Raw genomic sequence first — 18,017 nt, forward strand, 5'->3', positions numbered from 1 at the left:
CCTGAACTTTGTCCCGGTGTTGAACTTAGTCTGTAGATTAAAAAAACACCTTAATAAAGACTTTAAAAAAAAATTATCCTGAGCTAAACCAGTACTTATAATGTCGGACAATTTTGCCATTTTATTCAAATTTAGTATGGGTGTCTAGCCGCTATATTAACCTGCCAATTGCATAGTCCCTTGTCGTCGTCCCGTTTTCATTTAATAGATCCTGTGCGTCAGCACAAGTCAATCCGAATTAGCTGCTGGGTAGAGAAGTGCATCATCACCAGTCCCAGGCAGCCATCGTCATCGACTCTTTATATCCATTTAACGATATCGCTGAAAGCAAACAACACACAAGTGCTCGTCGCTCAATGTGCCTCGCCTATAGATTCAAACACACAATAACATCGTTTGCTCTATACCTAAACACTATTTACAAAGGAAGTCTAGAGTTCGTCCGGTTACGAAAAGGAAAACAAAAAAACAAACTGATTCACCTAAAGCATAAAAGCATAGCATACATAGTTAAACACTCTTAGTAGGATAAGTCGTTCTCATACATTCCACGCATTTATAAGACTTAAACTTCAGATTTTAAAATTCTAACAAGGTTATCACCAATGCACTGCAAATGTCGAGCCAGTTTTCTAATAGCGACAAATAGGGAAAAGTAGAATCGATTTTTCTTCAAAAGCAACTTGTTATCAGCCTAGGGCTGCAAGTCTATCTAATAAAGACGAGCCAGCCTAGGGCTGCAAGTCTATCTAATAAAGACAAAAAAAATACTTGTTATGAATAAGTTGGTCGCAATGTAGAGCAATAAAAATTCGATTTGTTCTTTGCTGTGGGAGGATCACATAGCTTTCGGTACACCTTGCTTGTTGCACGAGAATCAGTGGAGGATCAAGCCAAAATCCATACAAAACAACAACTCAACGATGGGGCACGCAGACCAACATCGATAATGGGGGTTGAAAACATTCGCATATCAACAGTAACGGGCAAAAGAAAGCGGTCGATGCAGCAGCTCTCGGGGCGTAGAAGCGTAAGATGGGGTGGTGTGCAACTTTCCTTTCCATCTTTCCTCTCGGGTTTTGTTTGTTTTTGGGTTTGTCTCGCCTCTTGGGTACCGTAAAATTGGGTGTGATTGATAGTAGGATGGTAGGAATTGGTAACTAATTTTGCACAACAAAGTTTTTGTCTTCGTAAATTCAGGTTTATTTGAAAGCATATTAGGTGAGCATATGTTCACCCATAATTCAATTGTAACATCAAATTTCTATTAGGCAAAATGTTTTATTTTATACCAATCGGCTCAGATAAAAATACATTAGCAGATTAGGCAACGATAGTCATACAAAAATATCATGAGAAAAAAATTCTAGTCAAGTACGAGATACGGATTACGGTATTACAATTGAGGTCGAAATATGTATCTGTAAAGAATGGAATTAAAAGGAATACAGTAATATCCCGATTTTATCATCCCTCCTACAGGGAATTTAAGGGCGATAAGATGAGAAATGAAACAAAACCGTAAAAATTTTCATTTCCAATTTTTTTTTTAACTCTTCAAAGGTGAGCCAGCCTAAGCCTGCAAGCCTCTTTAATAAAGATATATAAAAACAAATTATTTTGTTTCACAAATATGAATCAGAATGAATGCCTTGGAATGGTAAAATACGTGAACGGAACCCATTTCTAGTCGAAAAGGCTTACAAAATTATTGACTGATACTTAATAATAGTCGCTGAAAGTTATTTCATGAACACCATTGTTGTTTGCTTTAGTATTTACAAAAATAAAACGAACTACTAAAATTTCAATTTTTTTGGGGTTACAAAATCGGGTCGAAAACGTGATGAAATCCCTGTCCATGGATGATGGGATCGACGATGGTTCGTCAAGTATCTCGTTATAACATGAATTAGGCCGTTACAAATATTTAATTAACTTTTTGTCCTACTGGTCTCCGAAAGGTCAAGGGGGGGGGGATAATAAAAAATAAATATTAAAATGAAAAAAAATCAAAAAACTCCTCGGATTTGTTAAAGAATGTTTTGAAAATCCTCAAAATTATCCAAATTTAATTTTGTTGCCCCCTGAAAATATTATTTTTTGGCAAAAAAAATCCGAGAGGGGGGAAAACAAAATGGATTTTAAATATGTGTATCGTCCTTAATGGAGTTAAACTAAATCCACTCTCAATTGCGCTCGCATTATTTAATTTTTGTTTAGATTCATAACAATTTTTCAATTACATGCATATTTTTATATTGTCGACTTATTGTAATCTATTAATTACCTAAACGAAATCATTTGAAACTTGACGCTCCACGCCCCTAATATGCGCATTGAACACTGGCACATCTTTTATCGTCAGTCGACTATGCGTAAGTTTAGAGGTGCCGGCTGGGCCCAGTACGAGTCTTTACTAACCTTATACAGAAATAAGAAAGACTTCGGAAGCTAACGATCATCCGCTGTAGCTCTTAGGAGTAGTAATATTTGTCTTAATAGTTAATATATTTTTCGTAGTAATAGCAGTAGCTGTAGTAGTATTACTAGTAAGTTGTAGCAAAAAAACTAAGTAAATTCGCTACCTCTATTAGCGTGATGATCTCAGGCCGATTTTCTTTTAGTAGAGTGTATTATCGTTGAGATTTTAAAATTCATTCTACAAACACTCTACAATTAATAAAAAATTATTTAGGAGACGAGCCAGCCTAAGGCTGAAAGTCTCCTTAATAAAGACAAAAAAAAATGAAAATTTCAAACTCTAGGAAACTCGAAATAACATTTTTTATTTTTATATTATCATTGAATTATTTATTGAGCTACAAATGTGTTTATGTATTGTGTTGTGTATGAAAAGCTAAAGTTGGACTTTTATTTCCGTAGGCATGGTACAGCGTAGGTAACCCTTCGGAGATTGGTATAATACCAATGGTATTAGATGGGTAGAATGGAAGTAGTGAAGTAACAGTTGACGCAACATGATTTGCAAATATTATAGACTTGAACTGAATACCGTGAGGTACAGAAAATGACTGAGACAGATAGGTGATGGGTGGATTTAACAGGGTGATTTTTTTTTATTCTTTACTAGCAGACCCCACGAACTTCGTTTCGCCTAAAATTGATTAGGAGCCCCCCTTTCCAAAGGAGGAGGGGTCTCTAACCATCTTAAGAACCTTACCCGACCCCAAAAACCTCTGAATATAAATTTTTACGCCGATCGGTTCAGTAGTTTCGGAGTCTATAAGGTTCAGACAGACAGAAATTCATTTTTATGTATATAGATATAGATTAAAGTGTTTTTTTTATCTATAGATAAAGTTCAAAACCGTTTAACAGGGTGAGATGCAGTGACATCGTGTGAAACGTCTTAATGGGAAATGAACTTTTCAAACCTACTAACACTTGTATTCCCAGGCTTTGCTACAATTGGTTGAACTCATATGACTCGACGACACAATTCTCAAAATTGCTTTTATTATGATACGTTTTCCAACAACAGACTATATTGAAAACAGGGGCGCATCCACGTTCGGTGTCGTGGGTAGGACAAATAGGAAATGCCAATTTGGGAAACAGTTCTGGAAAAAGAATTCCTAGCCTCTTCAAGATAAGCTTCCGAGCCTCTTGAATGGAGGCTTCCGAGCCTCTTTAAGGAAGGATTCCAAGCCTCTTAAAGGGAAGCTTCCAAGCATGTTAAAGGGAGGCCTCCAAGCCTCTTTGAAGCCGGCTTTCGAGCCCTGAAAAGGGGACTTCAGAGCCTCTTAATAGGAGGCTTCTGATCCTCTTGAGATAAGGCTTCCGAGCCTCTTGAAGGGAGGCTTCAGAGTCTCTTGAAAGCGGATTTCGAGCCTCTTTAAAGGCTTCTAAGTATCTTGAAAGTACGTTTCTAAGCTACTGAACCTCTTGAAAGTAGTCTCCAAGCCTCTTGAAAAAGGCTCCGGAGCCTCTTGAAGGGGCTTCCCAGTCTCTTGAAGGGAGGCTTCCGAGAAGCGTAGAACGATTCTTCTAATTCTCTTGCAACGGAGCAACTGAACTTTTCGAAAAAAAAACACCCATGCCTCTCAAATGGAGACTTTCGTACCATCAGACTCTAGATTTTAGTTCAGAAGCGAATAGATTGATTGATTATGTACAAGACTTGAAATAAAAAAATTCACAATTATCAAACTTTATCAATAAGTTTGATTGGAATTGTAATACAGTCGACTCTCTACATCACGATGTTCTATTTCTCGATGTCTCTCCCTATGCCGATGGTTTTATCGGTCCCTTCAATCTACATACATTTGGGCTTTCTACATATCGCTAACTTCTCTATCTCGATATCTTCTGGTCATATTTTGTTCAGGATTCTCACTTCCTATGTCGAGAGATGACATTTGTTTTGTTATCGTTTTTCATTGCAACGAGCTTTTATCGATCTAGTACCTCTTTCAATTTTTCTTCCTCTCCTTATATGGTCTCTTCATTATCGAGATGTGGAGATGCGACTGTAGAGCCGCCACTACTCATTCTTGTCCAAGGTACCCCCTGGGGCCAGCGAAGGTATCCCCAGGGGTACATGTACCCAGGTTGAGAACCGCTGATATAGATTACCGAGACTTTCAGCCCGAGGCTGGCTCGTTTCGAAGAATCTGTTTTCGGAGCTCAGAACCCTTTAAGAGCGGTCTTCGGTATGTTTCTGGTTCCTCAGATTTTAATAGACCTTTTGAGGTTTGAAGAAGACTTTTTCCGTGGGCTTTGAATAATCCATTCAATCGTGCTTAATCATAACGTCTAAAATATTTAATTAATCGCATTTCCAGATTTCAGCAACTTCTATTTCACCTCTGTAAAACACAGACATCTTTGAGCGATTTAGGGATTTTAAAGTGCCTGAAGTCCTAAACAACAATCAATCAGTCTTTTGCTTTAGGATACCAAAAACATCTATGATTCTTGTTTGGACTCTGATTAACTTTATAATCATCTTCTGCTAACACACAAATTCTTGGCATCCAATGACTTCATATTTTCTTACCAGAATCATGGGTAGGACAATGCTTTGACTGTCCCACCCAGGAAAATTCATGCGTAGGACATGCCCTACCTATCCCACCCACTCCCGGCGCCACTGATTGAAAAAAATACTGACTATTTATTTGACTCATATAACTTTAGCATCAGACGTTACTTAGAACTCAGATATTAGGATGACTTAACGAAATACACAATTATCCAATTGAATTTCCTAGAGAATGGAATGTTCTATGGAATACCTAAACAAATTCCAGTGGAATTGTTAAAATAATTTCCGAAGGAATTTTGTAGAAATTTTTAAAAGTATGTATGTATGTGTGTAGTTATCCACCATCCTGGCTTGAGTCTTGCTCTGCATAGGCTCCACACAATAGTACAGTCGATTTTAATTACCATTCTGCTTTCAATGCACTGCTGTGTGAAGGGGAAAAAATGGAGGTGGTGGACCCACAAGCAAAGACACTTACGCGAAGCCCGCGGAATAGAGAGAATCTCTTCTCAACAGTGTAATCCAACAGACTAACGAATAGATTATTCGCAATCCTTTTTTAGTTTTCCGAGGGATGGCTTCTGTGAGGAAGAGCTGGTAAAATCCAGTACAACTGTACTAACTTATTCAGCTTAAATTGTTTGTTGGGTACTTATCTACATTGGAAGAAATTTAAAAAAATCTGCGCTCCTGGTGGAATTGTCATATTTAATCTTAGAAGAATTATTGAAGGAATTTCCAGAAGAATTCTTGCCTAAGGTCGAAGTCGAAGCAATTCCCGAGGAAAAAAATTCAAAGAAAAACCTGGTTTCATTTGCGGATGTTTTTTGAAGGAATTCCTGGAAGGAAATTTCCGATCGAATTCATGATATTTTGAGAGTTTTTCTTGACATGAAGTCTGGAACACTGAATTTGTTTTACTACTGTCCGGACTTTCGAAGAAATTCCTGGATAAATACAGGAATTTCTATGTAAATTCCAATAGGTGTTTGTTTGGAAAATCCATTAAAAATTCCTTCGAAAATTGCTTTCAGAATTCCTTCGGATATTCCTTCAAAAATTCATTAAAAAATTCTGTTCGAAACTCTTTTCAGATTCTCTTTTGGTTATTCCTTCAAGAATAAAGTAGAAATATCCTCCAGGAATTTTCTCGAAATTCGTTTTAGAAAAGCCACCAGGAATTAATTTGGACATTCATCCATGAATTCCTTCAGAAAACCCTTCGGAAAGGCGGAAAGGTTTTTTTTTTCTTCAGAAATTCCTTTGCAACTTCCCTTGGAAGAAAGAAATTTTCGAAGGTCAACAGGATTTTTTGGAAGAATTGCTAAAGGAATTTCTGGAAAAATGTCCGAAGGAATTCCTACAGGAAATTCGGAAAGAATTCCTGGAGAAAGTTATAAATAAATTCTAGAGGGAATTTTTAAAAGAATACCTAGAGTTTTCGAATAAATTCTTTGAGGAATTACTGGAAGAATTTCTAATAGAAATTCCTAAAAGAAATTCCTGAAGGAATTTATAAAAAATCCTAAATCAAATTCCGAAGGATTTCGCCTAAAGGGATTTCCGAATATGTTCCTAAAACATGGATTTTCCATGGGTATTTTCTAAGGAATTCTTAAAGCAATTTTCAAAGGAATTCCTAAAAAAGTTTTCGAATGACTTTCTGAAGAAATTCTCAAAAGACTCCGTAAAGGAATTTCCGAAGCAATCCCTAAAGTAACTTCCAAGGAAATTCATTAAGACACTTTTAGAGAAATTTCGGAAAGAATCTCCGAAGAAAAACCCAAATAAATTTTCAAAGGAATTCTTGGAGGATGTTTTGAAGGAATTCATTAGGGAAATTCTAAATTAATTCTTAGAATTCCTTTTTTGAATTTTCTAAGGAATATCTTGAGGAATTTTCAAACGAATTTCAGGATTTATATCCAAATTTTCCAATAAACTTATGTGCTGTGATGTGGCAATGTCCTAATGTAATGTAATGTAATGTAAACTTTTGTTGTGGAAATACACGCTATAGCTATTAGGATGTTCACTCCATCAGTCTGACTGTAGCTAGCAATTGTACAAAAAACCCTAAAATTCATAAAAAGCATGATATGCCTTGCTGCGTGAATTCTTCACGCCGATTCACGCCGCCGAACATTGCTTACGGCGTGACGTCGCCGCCGCCGGTTTAAAAATGACCTTACGCCACCGCCGTTCACAAATACTTCGGCGCACAGGTCTACCCAGGCTTTCTGGTCATTTTCCTACTTTGTATCTCAAAATTTGTTCTATCTGTATTGTGTTTTACATTCTACCCGTACGTTTCCTAGTATTCTATGTACATGCCACCTATGAGAGGTCGCAGGGTTCTCTGCATCTTTCGTGGACGTGGCCAGGACAGTTCTTGACTGTTGGAGGATGCATTGCTTCCATTCAAGAGATAATGATTAATCCTGAAGCATTGTCAGCCTTTTTATGACTCTATTTAACAATCGAAAAAGCTCTGCTGTGAAAGAATATTCTCCAACATCAAAGTTACAGTGAATCATATACTCATATCAGTTCAAGCACAGAATGGAGGGTGTATTTTTGTTCACCACGTTGTGTCCAAATTCCAAAGATCATATATCATCGGAACTAATTACTTCGAAGGTCGCAGATAATGCCGAAAGATTAAACACCTAGTCCGCATATTAACCGTACGCATGTTTTTTTCTTCTTTCTACTTACAGCGACTATCTGTTCAAACTGCTGCTGATTGGCGACTCGGGAGTGGGAAAGTCTTGCCTTCTGTTGAGATTCGCCGACGACACATACACGGAAAGCTATATTAGCACAATCGGTGTAGACTTTGTAAGTATTCGCAAACTCTGCTAAGAAGTGTCATAAAAAACGACTAATTGTATGTTTTTTCCCCACGCAGAAAATTAGAACCATTGACTTAGATGGCAAAACAATCAAATTGCAAATTGTAAGTATTGACTTTTTGTTCATTAATTATTTGCTTCTTTTTGAACTAAGTGGCCTGTCGCCAATCAATATCCCGGTAACTCAGGACCCTCAACAAATCACTTTTTTTTCAATTTTCTTTTGCGCGGTTTTGTTGTCTTTTTTGATTTTTTCTTGAACACCGTAGCATAGTGTTGCAATGCATTCATTAGTTGCTTAGCTGTTCCAAGTTGCGGCGGGATGTTGTTAGGAGAGGCGGTGATTTTTCGACAAAATATTATTTAGAAAATAATCACTGTCTGTTAAATACTCACTACACGAAAGTATAGGCTAGGACCGGGCAAGATGAGCACCCTAAGAATGATACCTAATACCTTATCAGCAAGCATATTTTTTCTATATTACAATACAACAGTTGTTCTTTTTTGTTGCATCTCATCTAGCATCTTGAAAAGACCGCGCATTTCAAAAAGAACGGTAATCCCGAAAAATGTGCCCTTACTAAGACTCAGTTTTTGGCTGTTTTAAATACACTAAGGGGCAAGATCAGCATTCCTACGGGGCAAGATGCATCTGATGAGATAAATTATGCAAATCTTTTCAACCATGGTCAAACATTTTACTGTGATTATTTCTAGACCAACATTTGAAAAGGGCGTAACAGCCAAAATGTATTCCTTCTGATTCTTCGTCTACATATATAGCTTTATATGTGGACAAAGAATCAGAAGGAATAAATTTTGGCTGTTACGGCCTTTTCAAATGTTGGTCTAGATTTTAAATGTCTCTAAAACATTTTTTAAAGACGTATAATATGTGTAGTTGGTCAAGATTTTCATTAAAAAATGTTCATGTTTTTAAAAACTTTATTTTCTAATGCTCTTATAAAAAAAATCAAGTTTTCACCAACTTTTGCTATTTCATCTGTTTCTCAGAATCATTTTATTTTTATAATATTTTTTCAGTCTCATGTTGTTGGGCTATACTTTAACAGTGTGCGGGGTTATTCAGAGAGAAAATAGCATAAGAGCGGTAAAATTATGGGGGGCTTATCTTGCCCCGTCCTCCCCTACCTATGCTTTCCTCTTTCATGCCTTTGGTGAACTAGATGTTCTATCGGTCGATCGGATTCTTTATTCTCTATCAGATGTTGCTGCAAATATAGTGTTGGTCGTGGGATCCGCGGCACTTAATTTAGGTGCTCCGGATCTAGATTATCGGACTTCTTGGATAGCGACCACTTCTGCAGTTCACGAGCCAGTCTTTTTGTAATTGTTGAAGGAGCGTTTACCAGCAAGGACATATCGGTGAACCATGCAAAGAACACTTTTGGCATGTCGAGCAAACTATTTTCTCTTCTCTGAAATCCTGATTTTGATCCAAGCACGGTGCACCATCAGTACAAACTTTCCCAACTTTTTCCCACTGCTTGCAAACAGACTCAAAAAAGGTATTTATTGCAGGATGGTAGTTTTCGAATCACTACAGAAAAGAAACTTTTATTTCAAATCTCCTGGTTGTGAGTAAACCTAATAAATAGATATTTGTACAAAAGAAATTATTTTTATTATACCACGAAAACATGCACATGATAGTCAAACCACAAAAAGGGTGAATCCTGGTCTCATGGCCCCTTGGTGCGGTCTCGCGGCCCCCTAGGAAGTCGCGGACCACCGGTTGGGAAACACTGTGCTAAAATCTATATGCATCAAGCTAAGTGATTTACTTTAAGCTGATGGGGAAAGATGCGCGGCTACAAAGGAAGGATTTTCGGGTTGGAAATTTTCTCGACTTCCCTGGGCACAAAAGTATCATCGTTTTAGCACAGACAAACAGACGTAACAGCTTGAACATTTTTCTAAAAAAATCCATCGTTCAACTTATCTACCACCATCTTGCGAGCATGTTAGGGTCTGTTCAAATATTACGTAACGCAAAAAAACGTTGTTTTTGAGAACCCCCCACCCACTCGTAACAATTTGTATCAATTTTCAGAACTACTCCCACCCCTATGCGTAACGCGTAACAAATAGTTTTTTGAGAAAAAAAAAAGATTTTTGGTAGGATTTAAAACACGTTACTATAAATTATTATGCATTGTATATTTTACGCTATTTTAAAGGAAATAAACATTTTTTAACATTTTTAATTTTTTTTTCGCTATGCAAATAATTTGTTACGCGTAACAATATTCAGAAGGACACCCACCCCCCATATTTTGCGTAACAAATCGTAACAAAAATTTAACAACCCCCCACCCCCTATTGCGTTACGTAATATTTGAACAGACCCTTACACGAAACGATGTTTCGTATGACATCGTCACCAGAAGGCGCTGGAGTGAAATGTCAAACCCGAAGGATTACGACACTAGCGCCTCTAGTTGTGAATTACGTAATCAATCAAATTCAAATTGATCGTTGTAGTCATGGTCGATGGCATTTTCTCTAGTGTTACGTCTATGGTTTTAGCCTCATGATATACACACCAAAAAATTCTCAATTTTATAAGGGACGCAATCCTTTAAGCTGACGTAATCATCCGAGATGCATATCCAATCGTAACATAATATTGTGTCATATTTGCTGCAGACATCCTAAACAATATATTTGCAGTCATTCATTCAGTCATTCTGCCATCAAATACCGAATGCTAGCCATTAAATGCTTTTCATTGCCAAATGGCTTAAATTTACAGTAAGAATGACTGAATTCCAAAGCGCCCCGAAACAAACATAGTGACCCATGAATACAAGATTCTTTACGCACCAGCTGAGCACTGATTTCGTTTATCCTTTTTCACCTTCAGCGCAGTTGCAAGGAACAAGCAGTGGATGGGCTGATGCTTCCCCATATTCAGGAAATCGTAGAACACGCTTAGCTTCGATCTCCCTTCTTCCAAGCAGCAGGAATGGTAGAGTGGTATCGAACGGGACTCCCACTCACAAGATCTGGTGTTAGATTGGACATGCTGGGCATTACCATTTTTGCTACATACACTCGTTTTTTTGGCCGTGTAAAATTTAGGATACACATTTTCAGAGCCTTTTAAAAATTAATTTGAACGCAATAATGCGGCTTTTGGTTCGCTTGCATATGTCGGTCTTAAATGACATAATGTTACAGGACTTTTTCGTAGTGTGTATGAAGGCAAAAATGGCCAAGAAAAAGCTGAGTGATTTAAAATAAAAGTTGTGCATTAAATGTTAACATAATATTGCACAAGATAATACAACTTAATCAAAAATTAGAATAATGGATCTACAAAACGATCAACAACCGATTTTTTTGTCCATACTGCATACGAAATTCGGAGTTATCATTATTTATTATTCTTGGTTCTTGCATTTGGTTTTTGATTCTTACCAAGATTACTTCTTTATGTATTTATTCATCCTTCTTCCTTTTTTCTTCCTTCATCCTTCGATTCTTTATTTTCTATCTTATTCCCTCTTTTTTCTTCCTTCTTCTTTCTACCTTCTTTTATCTTCCTTCTTTCTTTTACTTTCATCATTTTTCTTTCGTTTTTCTTTTGACTTCTTCTTTCTTCCATTTTCCTTCTTTTTCTTTATTCTTACTTTTTCCTTCTTGATTTTATATTTTTCCTTCTTCCTTCTATTTTCTTCCTTCTTCCATTTCCTTCTTTCAACCTTCTGTCTTCTTTATTTATTCTTTTTTTTATATTTTTTTCTTTTTGCTTTCGTTATTTCATCCTGTTTTCTTCTTCTTTCTTACTCCTTTTATTTTCACTTGTTCTTTTTTCTTTTTTCTTTATTATTTCTTCCTACTTCCTTATACTTTTTCCTTCTTCTTCGTATTCGTTCTGCCATTTTTCTTCTTCATTTTTCTGTCTTCCAATTACCCTCTTCAATATTTTTTCTTTCTTATTCGTTCTTTCCTCTTCCTTCCTTATTCTTTCTTCCAACTTTCTTCTTTCGTCTTCCTTCATTCTTCTTTCTACCCTGTTCCTTTTTCCTTTTTATTTATTTTTTTTCTTGTTGTTTCTTGTTCGTATTATTTTCTTTCATTCTTTCTTCCTCCTATTTATTCTTCTTTATTCTTGATTTTTTTATTCTTTATCTCATTTCATTTCATTTATTTAGTCTACATCTAAACAGATAACACTGAATCAACAATTTGACGCCACAATACACGGTTCGAGGCCGCATCTCTCCATCCTCGAATACGCCCCACGCTGACATTATTCAGCCGTTAGCAAGGATCCGAGGTAGACGAATTCCTCGATCACCTCGAAGGTATCCCCGTCTATTGTAACACTGCTTCCCAGGCGGGCCCTGTCGCGTTGTGTTCCGCCCACAAGCATGTACTTTGTTTTTGAGGTATTCACTACCAGTCCAACTTTTGGTGCTTCACGTTTCAGGCGGGTGTACAGTTCTGCCACCTTTGCAAATGTTCGACCGACAATGTCCATGTCATCCGCGAAACAAATAAATTGACTGAATCTGTTGAAAATCGTACCCCGGCTGTTACACCCGGCTCTCCGCATGACACCTTCTAGCGCAATGTTGAACAACAAGCACGAAAGTCCATCACCTTGTCTTAGTCCCCGGCGAGATTCGAACGAACTGGAGTGCTCGCCCGAAATCTTCACACAGTTTCGCACACCATCCACCGTTGCTTTGATCAGTTATTCTTTATCTATTATACTTTATTCCTAATTCTTTGCTCTTTTTTATTTTCAGTTCCTTATTCTTTATACTTTATTTTTGCTTCTTTATTTATTATTCACTATTCAACCACTCAACTTGTCGTTGCATCCCACCGATTTCAGCCTTTTGATACTTTCAGAGCCTTTGGAGCTCTCATTCTTTTGAGTTCAGCATTATGAGTGCTTCAGCCTTTCGTAGGACACCTGTGAAAATAACTTCCTTTGCTTCTGCACTATTTAGTTGAACTTTCGCTTTTTTTATGTTAGTCGTTTGATTCATTAGGTAGAGTTCTACCTTCTTCATTGTAAAAATCAAGAAGCCTATGTTGAAATCCAACTTTCGCGACGAATAGAAATTATCAACAATATAATCATTTTCTTTGCTTTATGCCAAACGACCATTATTTTTTCAAACGATCATTATACCAAACGGAGTATAGCCCCTCACATATCATTTCTTACTTGGCACATCTCATTTTACACACTTTATTACCAAAGAAAAAAAATCAACTCTTCCGCCAAACAACCCTAAACCAGCGGAATAGATACCTATCAAAAGCATTAATTCATTAATTGTACATGTTGACATCATGAAAAGATGCCACCATTGATTAGAAGATTGATAGAATCGTTCATCCTGCATACTTGAATCATTTTGCTCAACTGAGTCTTCACATATCGCTTCTTCGTAATGCAGCATCCGCCTATTGTTGAATCTCAGCGCTGTTGTATTTTGTAAAACACAATCGAAAAAAAATTTGCATGTTGTACATACACAACTCAAATGATGGGGAACTTGCGACTCAAACGACTTGTGTGTTGCACCAGCTCACCACGGTTTTCATCTCTCTGCTGGCGTTTTTTAACTCCTGAAAATCTACTCCTTATTCAACCTTATCGTGTTTCCACTAACTACTTACATTCGCCATCATACCTGTCGTTTCTCTGATCCGGGACCAACATACGTCGTGCATCTAATTGCTCTTTCGTTGGAGGTGCCACTTCCAAGTTTCAGTTGCTGCGCGTAGTCTCGGTTTTCCGTTCATTAATTCGATGATCCTTGTTTGGCCTTGTGGATATTTCTGAGAAAAAATATTATGCTTCGAAACATCATTCTCAGGAACACTACGAAGGTTATGCATCGTTGGTCGCTCGATACAGTGAACAGACCAGTCGTTTCGAACTTTGATGTACAGATCCATTTCCTCCTTTTCTACCCAAGCGTTCCTTATCGTCGTTGGGTCGGAATAGGGCAGTGTTCGTTGATGATACGGGCCTTTATCCTCAACTTGCGTTTTCTTGCAGCTGTTTGCTTCCCTTTCACGATTTGGCGCATTTTGCATAGCACTATAAAGCTGGATTATTGATGGTTGGTAGAAAGTTGCTATCCTTACTTCAGCGGGTGAATCGATCACGATCTAGTCGTATCTTTTTTCACGTGGTGTGAGAATAATTTATTTTATAAGTTACTTATTTATTAAGCCTAAACCTTTTGGATTATCGTGTCAGGTCTGTTTATAGTTTGATCCGACTGTAGCACTATGCTTAATAGAGGCCAGCTCAGGCTAGGCTCTAATACAAACGTTGATTGGTCGCACCTGAAAGCGCACACACGCAAAATCATGGACAGATAGTAAAGCTATAAGATGCGATAAATTGGCGTTTGAATCTTTGTTTACGTATATCACATAAGTCGTTTTACTTGAAGTAATGACCCGTAACGCTGGGTAGACACCTTTACGTGGTGTGTTACGGGGTAAGATCTACCACGGTTACATTGCTAGCTACAGGCAAATCCTGACCCAACGAATACCTTCCTCATTGTCCAACTCCGTGGTACTTATGAGGGTGACGCTAAGTCGGTGGCCTCTCGTTAAGTAAGTACCACATCAACATATCCTTCCTCTCCCTAGTTACGGTGAAGATGGGCGTGGCCAAGAGTAGTAATCCTCATGTTTTTTTTATTTTTGTTTAAGACTGGAATCAAGGACCACTCCCCTTCTTGATTTCTGATAGCATTCTATATAAGGATCTCAAAAGTAAAACATGAGTATCATTAGTGTCCAATCTACGAATTACACCGTAACAATGCTAATGCTAATAAGTCGTTTTACTTGAAGTAATATATAAATAATTATCGTACTATATTATATGAACAATTTCTTATCCATTCCTAACCGATCTTTCTCATCTATTCCTTACTCAACAGTGGGACACCGCCGGACAGGAGCGCTTCCGTACGATAACGTCATCGTACTACCGGGGCGCACACGGTATCATCGTGGTGTACGACTGCACCGACCAGGAATCCTTCAACAACGTCAAAACGTGGCTGGAGGAAATCGAGCGCTATGCCTGCGAAAACGTCAACAAGCTGCTGGTCGGCAACAAGTGCGATCTGCAGACAAAGAAGGTCGTCGACACGACTACGGCTATGGTGAGTAAAATGGGTCTCGATAAGTAATACAAAAAAAATGATACATTCTAAAATCATTTCTTAAAAAGTGCACAAAATAATACGTGTGGGAGAGTTGGTTCTTGAAATAGAATGAAAGAGTGAGTATGGCTATGTGCCTGTGCCAGTACCCGCTGAACTGCAAAGGACGACGGATGTCCTTCGTAGCTTAGTAGGGTAAGCAAGGAAGTGGTTACACTCCAATACATTTTTCGAACTAAATCTCACAAATGTTGTGCATATGCACATTGAGTTTCAGACATGGTAGTCATTTTTTATTTCAATCAATTTATTTTTCTCTTGTTTCATCCCGCAGGAATACGCAAGCCAACTGGGCATCCCATTCCTGGAGACGTCCGCTAAGAACGCCACCAACGTTGAGCAGGCATTCATGACGATGGCAGCGGAAATCAAGAATCGCGTTGGGCCACCGTCGAGCGCCGCGGAAGCGCCCAGTGCCGTCAAGATCGACAAGAGCCGCAGCGTCGAGTCCAAGTCCGGCTGTTGCTGAACAGCTTGAACCTTTGTTGTTCTCAGTTTCTCTTGTATATTTCCCCCAATAAAAAAAAATGAGAATGCGTTTTGCAGTGAAGATAACAACAACAAGAACAATAGGCTTGTCTGCTTCTTCTGATGAACTAAAACTATTGTGCACTACTACTACTACAATTACCTAGTATCTTATATCGAAATACTACAACTTATTAGAACACTACCATTATCCGATTCTTCATTCGAAATGATCAGAACCCAAATGCCCCTTAACTCCTCGTATCCAAAAGCAGACCGGGACACGCGTCACGACCGGATGGGCGAGAGGAGGACGATTCTTCAAGCATGATGAGAAACGCGTTGAGGCAGCAGACATGAAGCGAAATAGAGGGATAACCAGTTTAGTGTATGATTTAACCCAAGATCTATTTAGAAGCATGAGAGGAAGTTATAGCAAAGCAAGATAATGAGAAAGGCAGAGAGAAGAAATGCTAGTATAAGAAAAATAATTATTCATTAGAGGAAATACTTTTACTAGAAAGAACCAACCAAGAGGGAAGAAAAATGAGTAGTTGATAAAAAAAAATGATAACAGAGTATGTAAACATTTGTAACAGTCGCAATCGCAATGATACTGGCGATTGGAAAGAGACAAAATAGACACATACACACATTCGGTCAGAAGGGAAGCAAGTAATAAGAAAACCACAGCAGACGGAATGGTTTGAATAAATTTGCAATTTCGATTATGTTTGGCCAAAACGCTACTGGCTATTAGCAAATTCAGCCCACGGTGGTTGTTATTTTCCACTGAAAGAAAGTTTCTGCTCGATTTCCTCACGGATCAATCTAACAGAACATGGCTCCATAAGCTTACGTTCAGTTGCAAGGGTAGATCAGCGGCGAATTCAACTTTTATCTAAAAATTTCCTGCAAACCAAAATACACTTGCATTATTCCACAATAGAAGTTAGTAATCATTAGCGAATAATCAGTTTCATCCTCTTGATCGACTTTTCTATAATTATCGTGATTATGATTAGCCTTTTGTCTGTGAGCAGTTGTAACTCTGGTGAAACGTATTGGTAATTAAAAAGTGCAAGGTTTTATAACCCATATCAATTATATTTTACTGTATTATTCACAAGAAAAGGAAATCTGGCCTCTTTTCTTCCTTCTTTTCTTTGTGTCTAATATTTTAGTTAGGCAAAAGAAAGAATATATTTTGGATTGGATGTATTTATTCGTTTAATAGTTTTCTTTTTCTAGTAGAAAAACGACAGAAAAAAATGGTTAAATAGGTTTAATTATTCCCTTTTTTCTCCGACAGAAGCAATATCATTTTAGTAAAGTAAATCCAGAATGGAACTTCACAAACACAATTTGCAGTAAATCCAAGTTTTGATTCAATACGCACGCTCTAACAAGCAATGCGGGCATCGTTCACCACAATGAAGCTTACTTTGAAACCCAAAGGTGTAAAACTAGAAGAATGACAACAGCAACTAACAACATCTACCATTTGACGGAACCGGTAAAGTTACAGCAGAAGAAAAATCGTAAAAAATAAAAAAAAACTTCAAAATTGAGTTTAGTACTTGTGAAGAGTTCAACATTTTCTCGAAATCATATCTGAAACTTCCAGCATGTAGCACATACATGTTGTTACATCAAAATTTTTATTTGCAAATAATATAATTATCGATAAACATGGATTCTGTATCACGTCACGAGCCAGTAATATTCCAGTGGCACAGTGGCATCCTTTACGAAAGCCAAACAAAAAAATTCAATCTATAGCCTATTCAGATTACTCCATTTACGATACATAATAAATACCATGATAAAGAATAACCTGATGACATTCCCCATACATTCAATTTTCGTTCTCCACTTTAACACGATGTCAGTGACCTCTGTTGTGCAGTGGCCAGAATTAGTAATCCTCATGCTTATATTATTTTTGTCTAACACTTGGAATCATGGATAACTCTCCTTATTAAATTCTGATAATATTCCAGGATAGGAATTCCAAAAGAAAAACACAAATTTTGCTAGTGTTATCCTAAAAATTACACAATAACAAGGCTGATGCTTTAAACAAACCCGTAACACTAGGTAGACACCTTTACGTGGTGTGTTACGGGGTAAGATCTACCGTGACATCATCCATTGCCAGCTTTAGGCAAATCTTAGACCAACGAATACGACAGGATTTTTATAGTGAATCCTTGTACTTTGTTGAGTGCGTGTCTTTGATATTGGAACAGCTGTTTTTTATTCAGATATTTCTCAAACTTAATGTGATACCTCTTTAGATTGTGGTTCCGTTGCATATTTACAATGTTCGAGAAATGGCTTACACGGGCTCTCGAAGGCGCACCCCTCAATCAGCTTCGGCTTCAACAAAAAGGTATGATAATATTGATATTGATCCATCAATACTAACGT

The 18,017-nt window shown here is 37.5% G+C and overlaps 1 protein-coding gene across 1 annotated transcript in view; it reads left to right on the plus strand.

The window, feature by feature from the left end:
- The window catches only part of LOC134221977 (ras-related protein Rab-1A), a 45,556-nt gene extending 28,393 nt beyond the window's left edge, over nucleotides 1-17,163 (plus strand). Inside the window, exons 2-5 of the mRNA XM_062701138.1 lie at nucleotides 7,735-7,855; nucleotides 7,926-7,973; nucleotides 14,829-15,056; nucleotides 15,391-17,163. Coding sequence (XP_062557122.1) covers nucleotides 7,735-7,855; nucleotides 7,926-7,973; nucleotides 14,829-15,056; nucleotides 15,391-15,585 — 592 coding nt within the window. The 3' untranslated portion in view covers nucleotides 15,586-17,163. The remainder of the gene's footprint in view (nucleotides 1-7,734; nucleotides 7,856-7,925; nucleotides 7,974-14,828; nucleotides 15,057-15,390) is intronic.
- Nucleotides 17,164-18,017: the final 854 nt, after the last annotated feature.

Source organism: Armigeres subalbatus, chromosome 1 (genome assembly GCF_024139115.2).
Source record: "Armigeres subalbatus isolate Guangzhou_Male chromosome 1, GZ_Asu_2, whole genome shotgun sequence".
Taxonomy (NCBI): Eukaryota; Metazoa; Arthropoda; class Insecta; order Diptera; family Culicidae; genus Armigeres; species Armigeres subalbatus.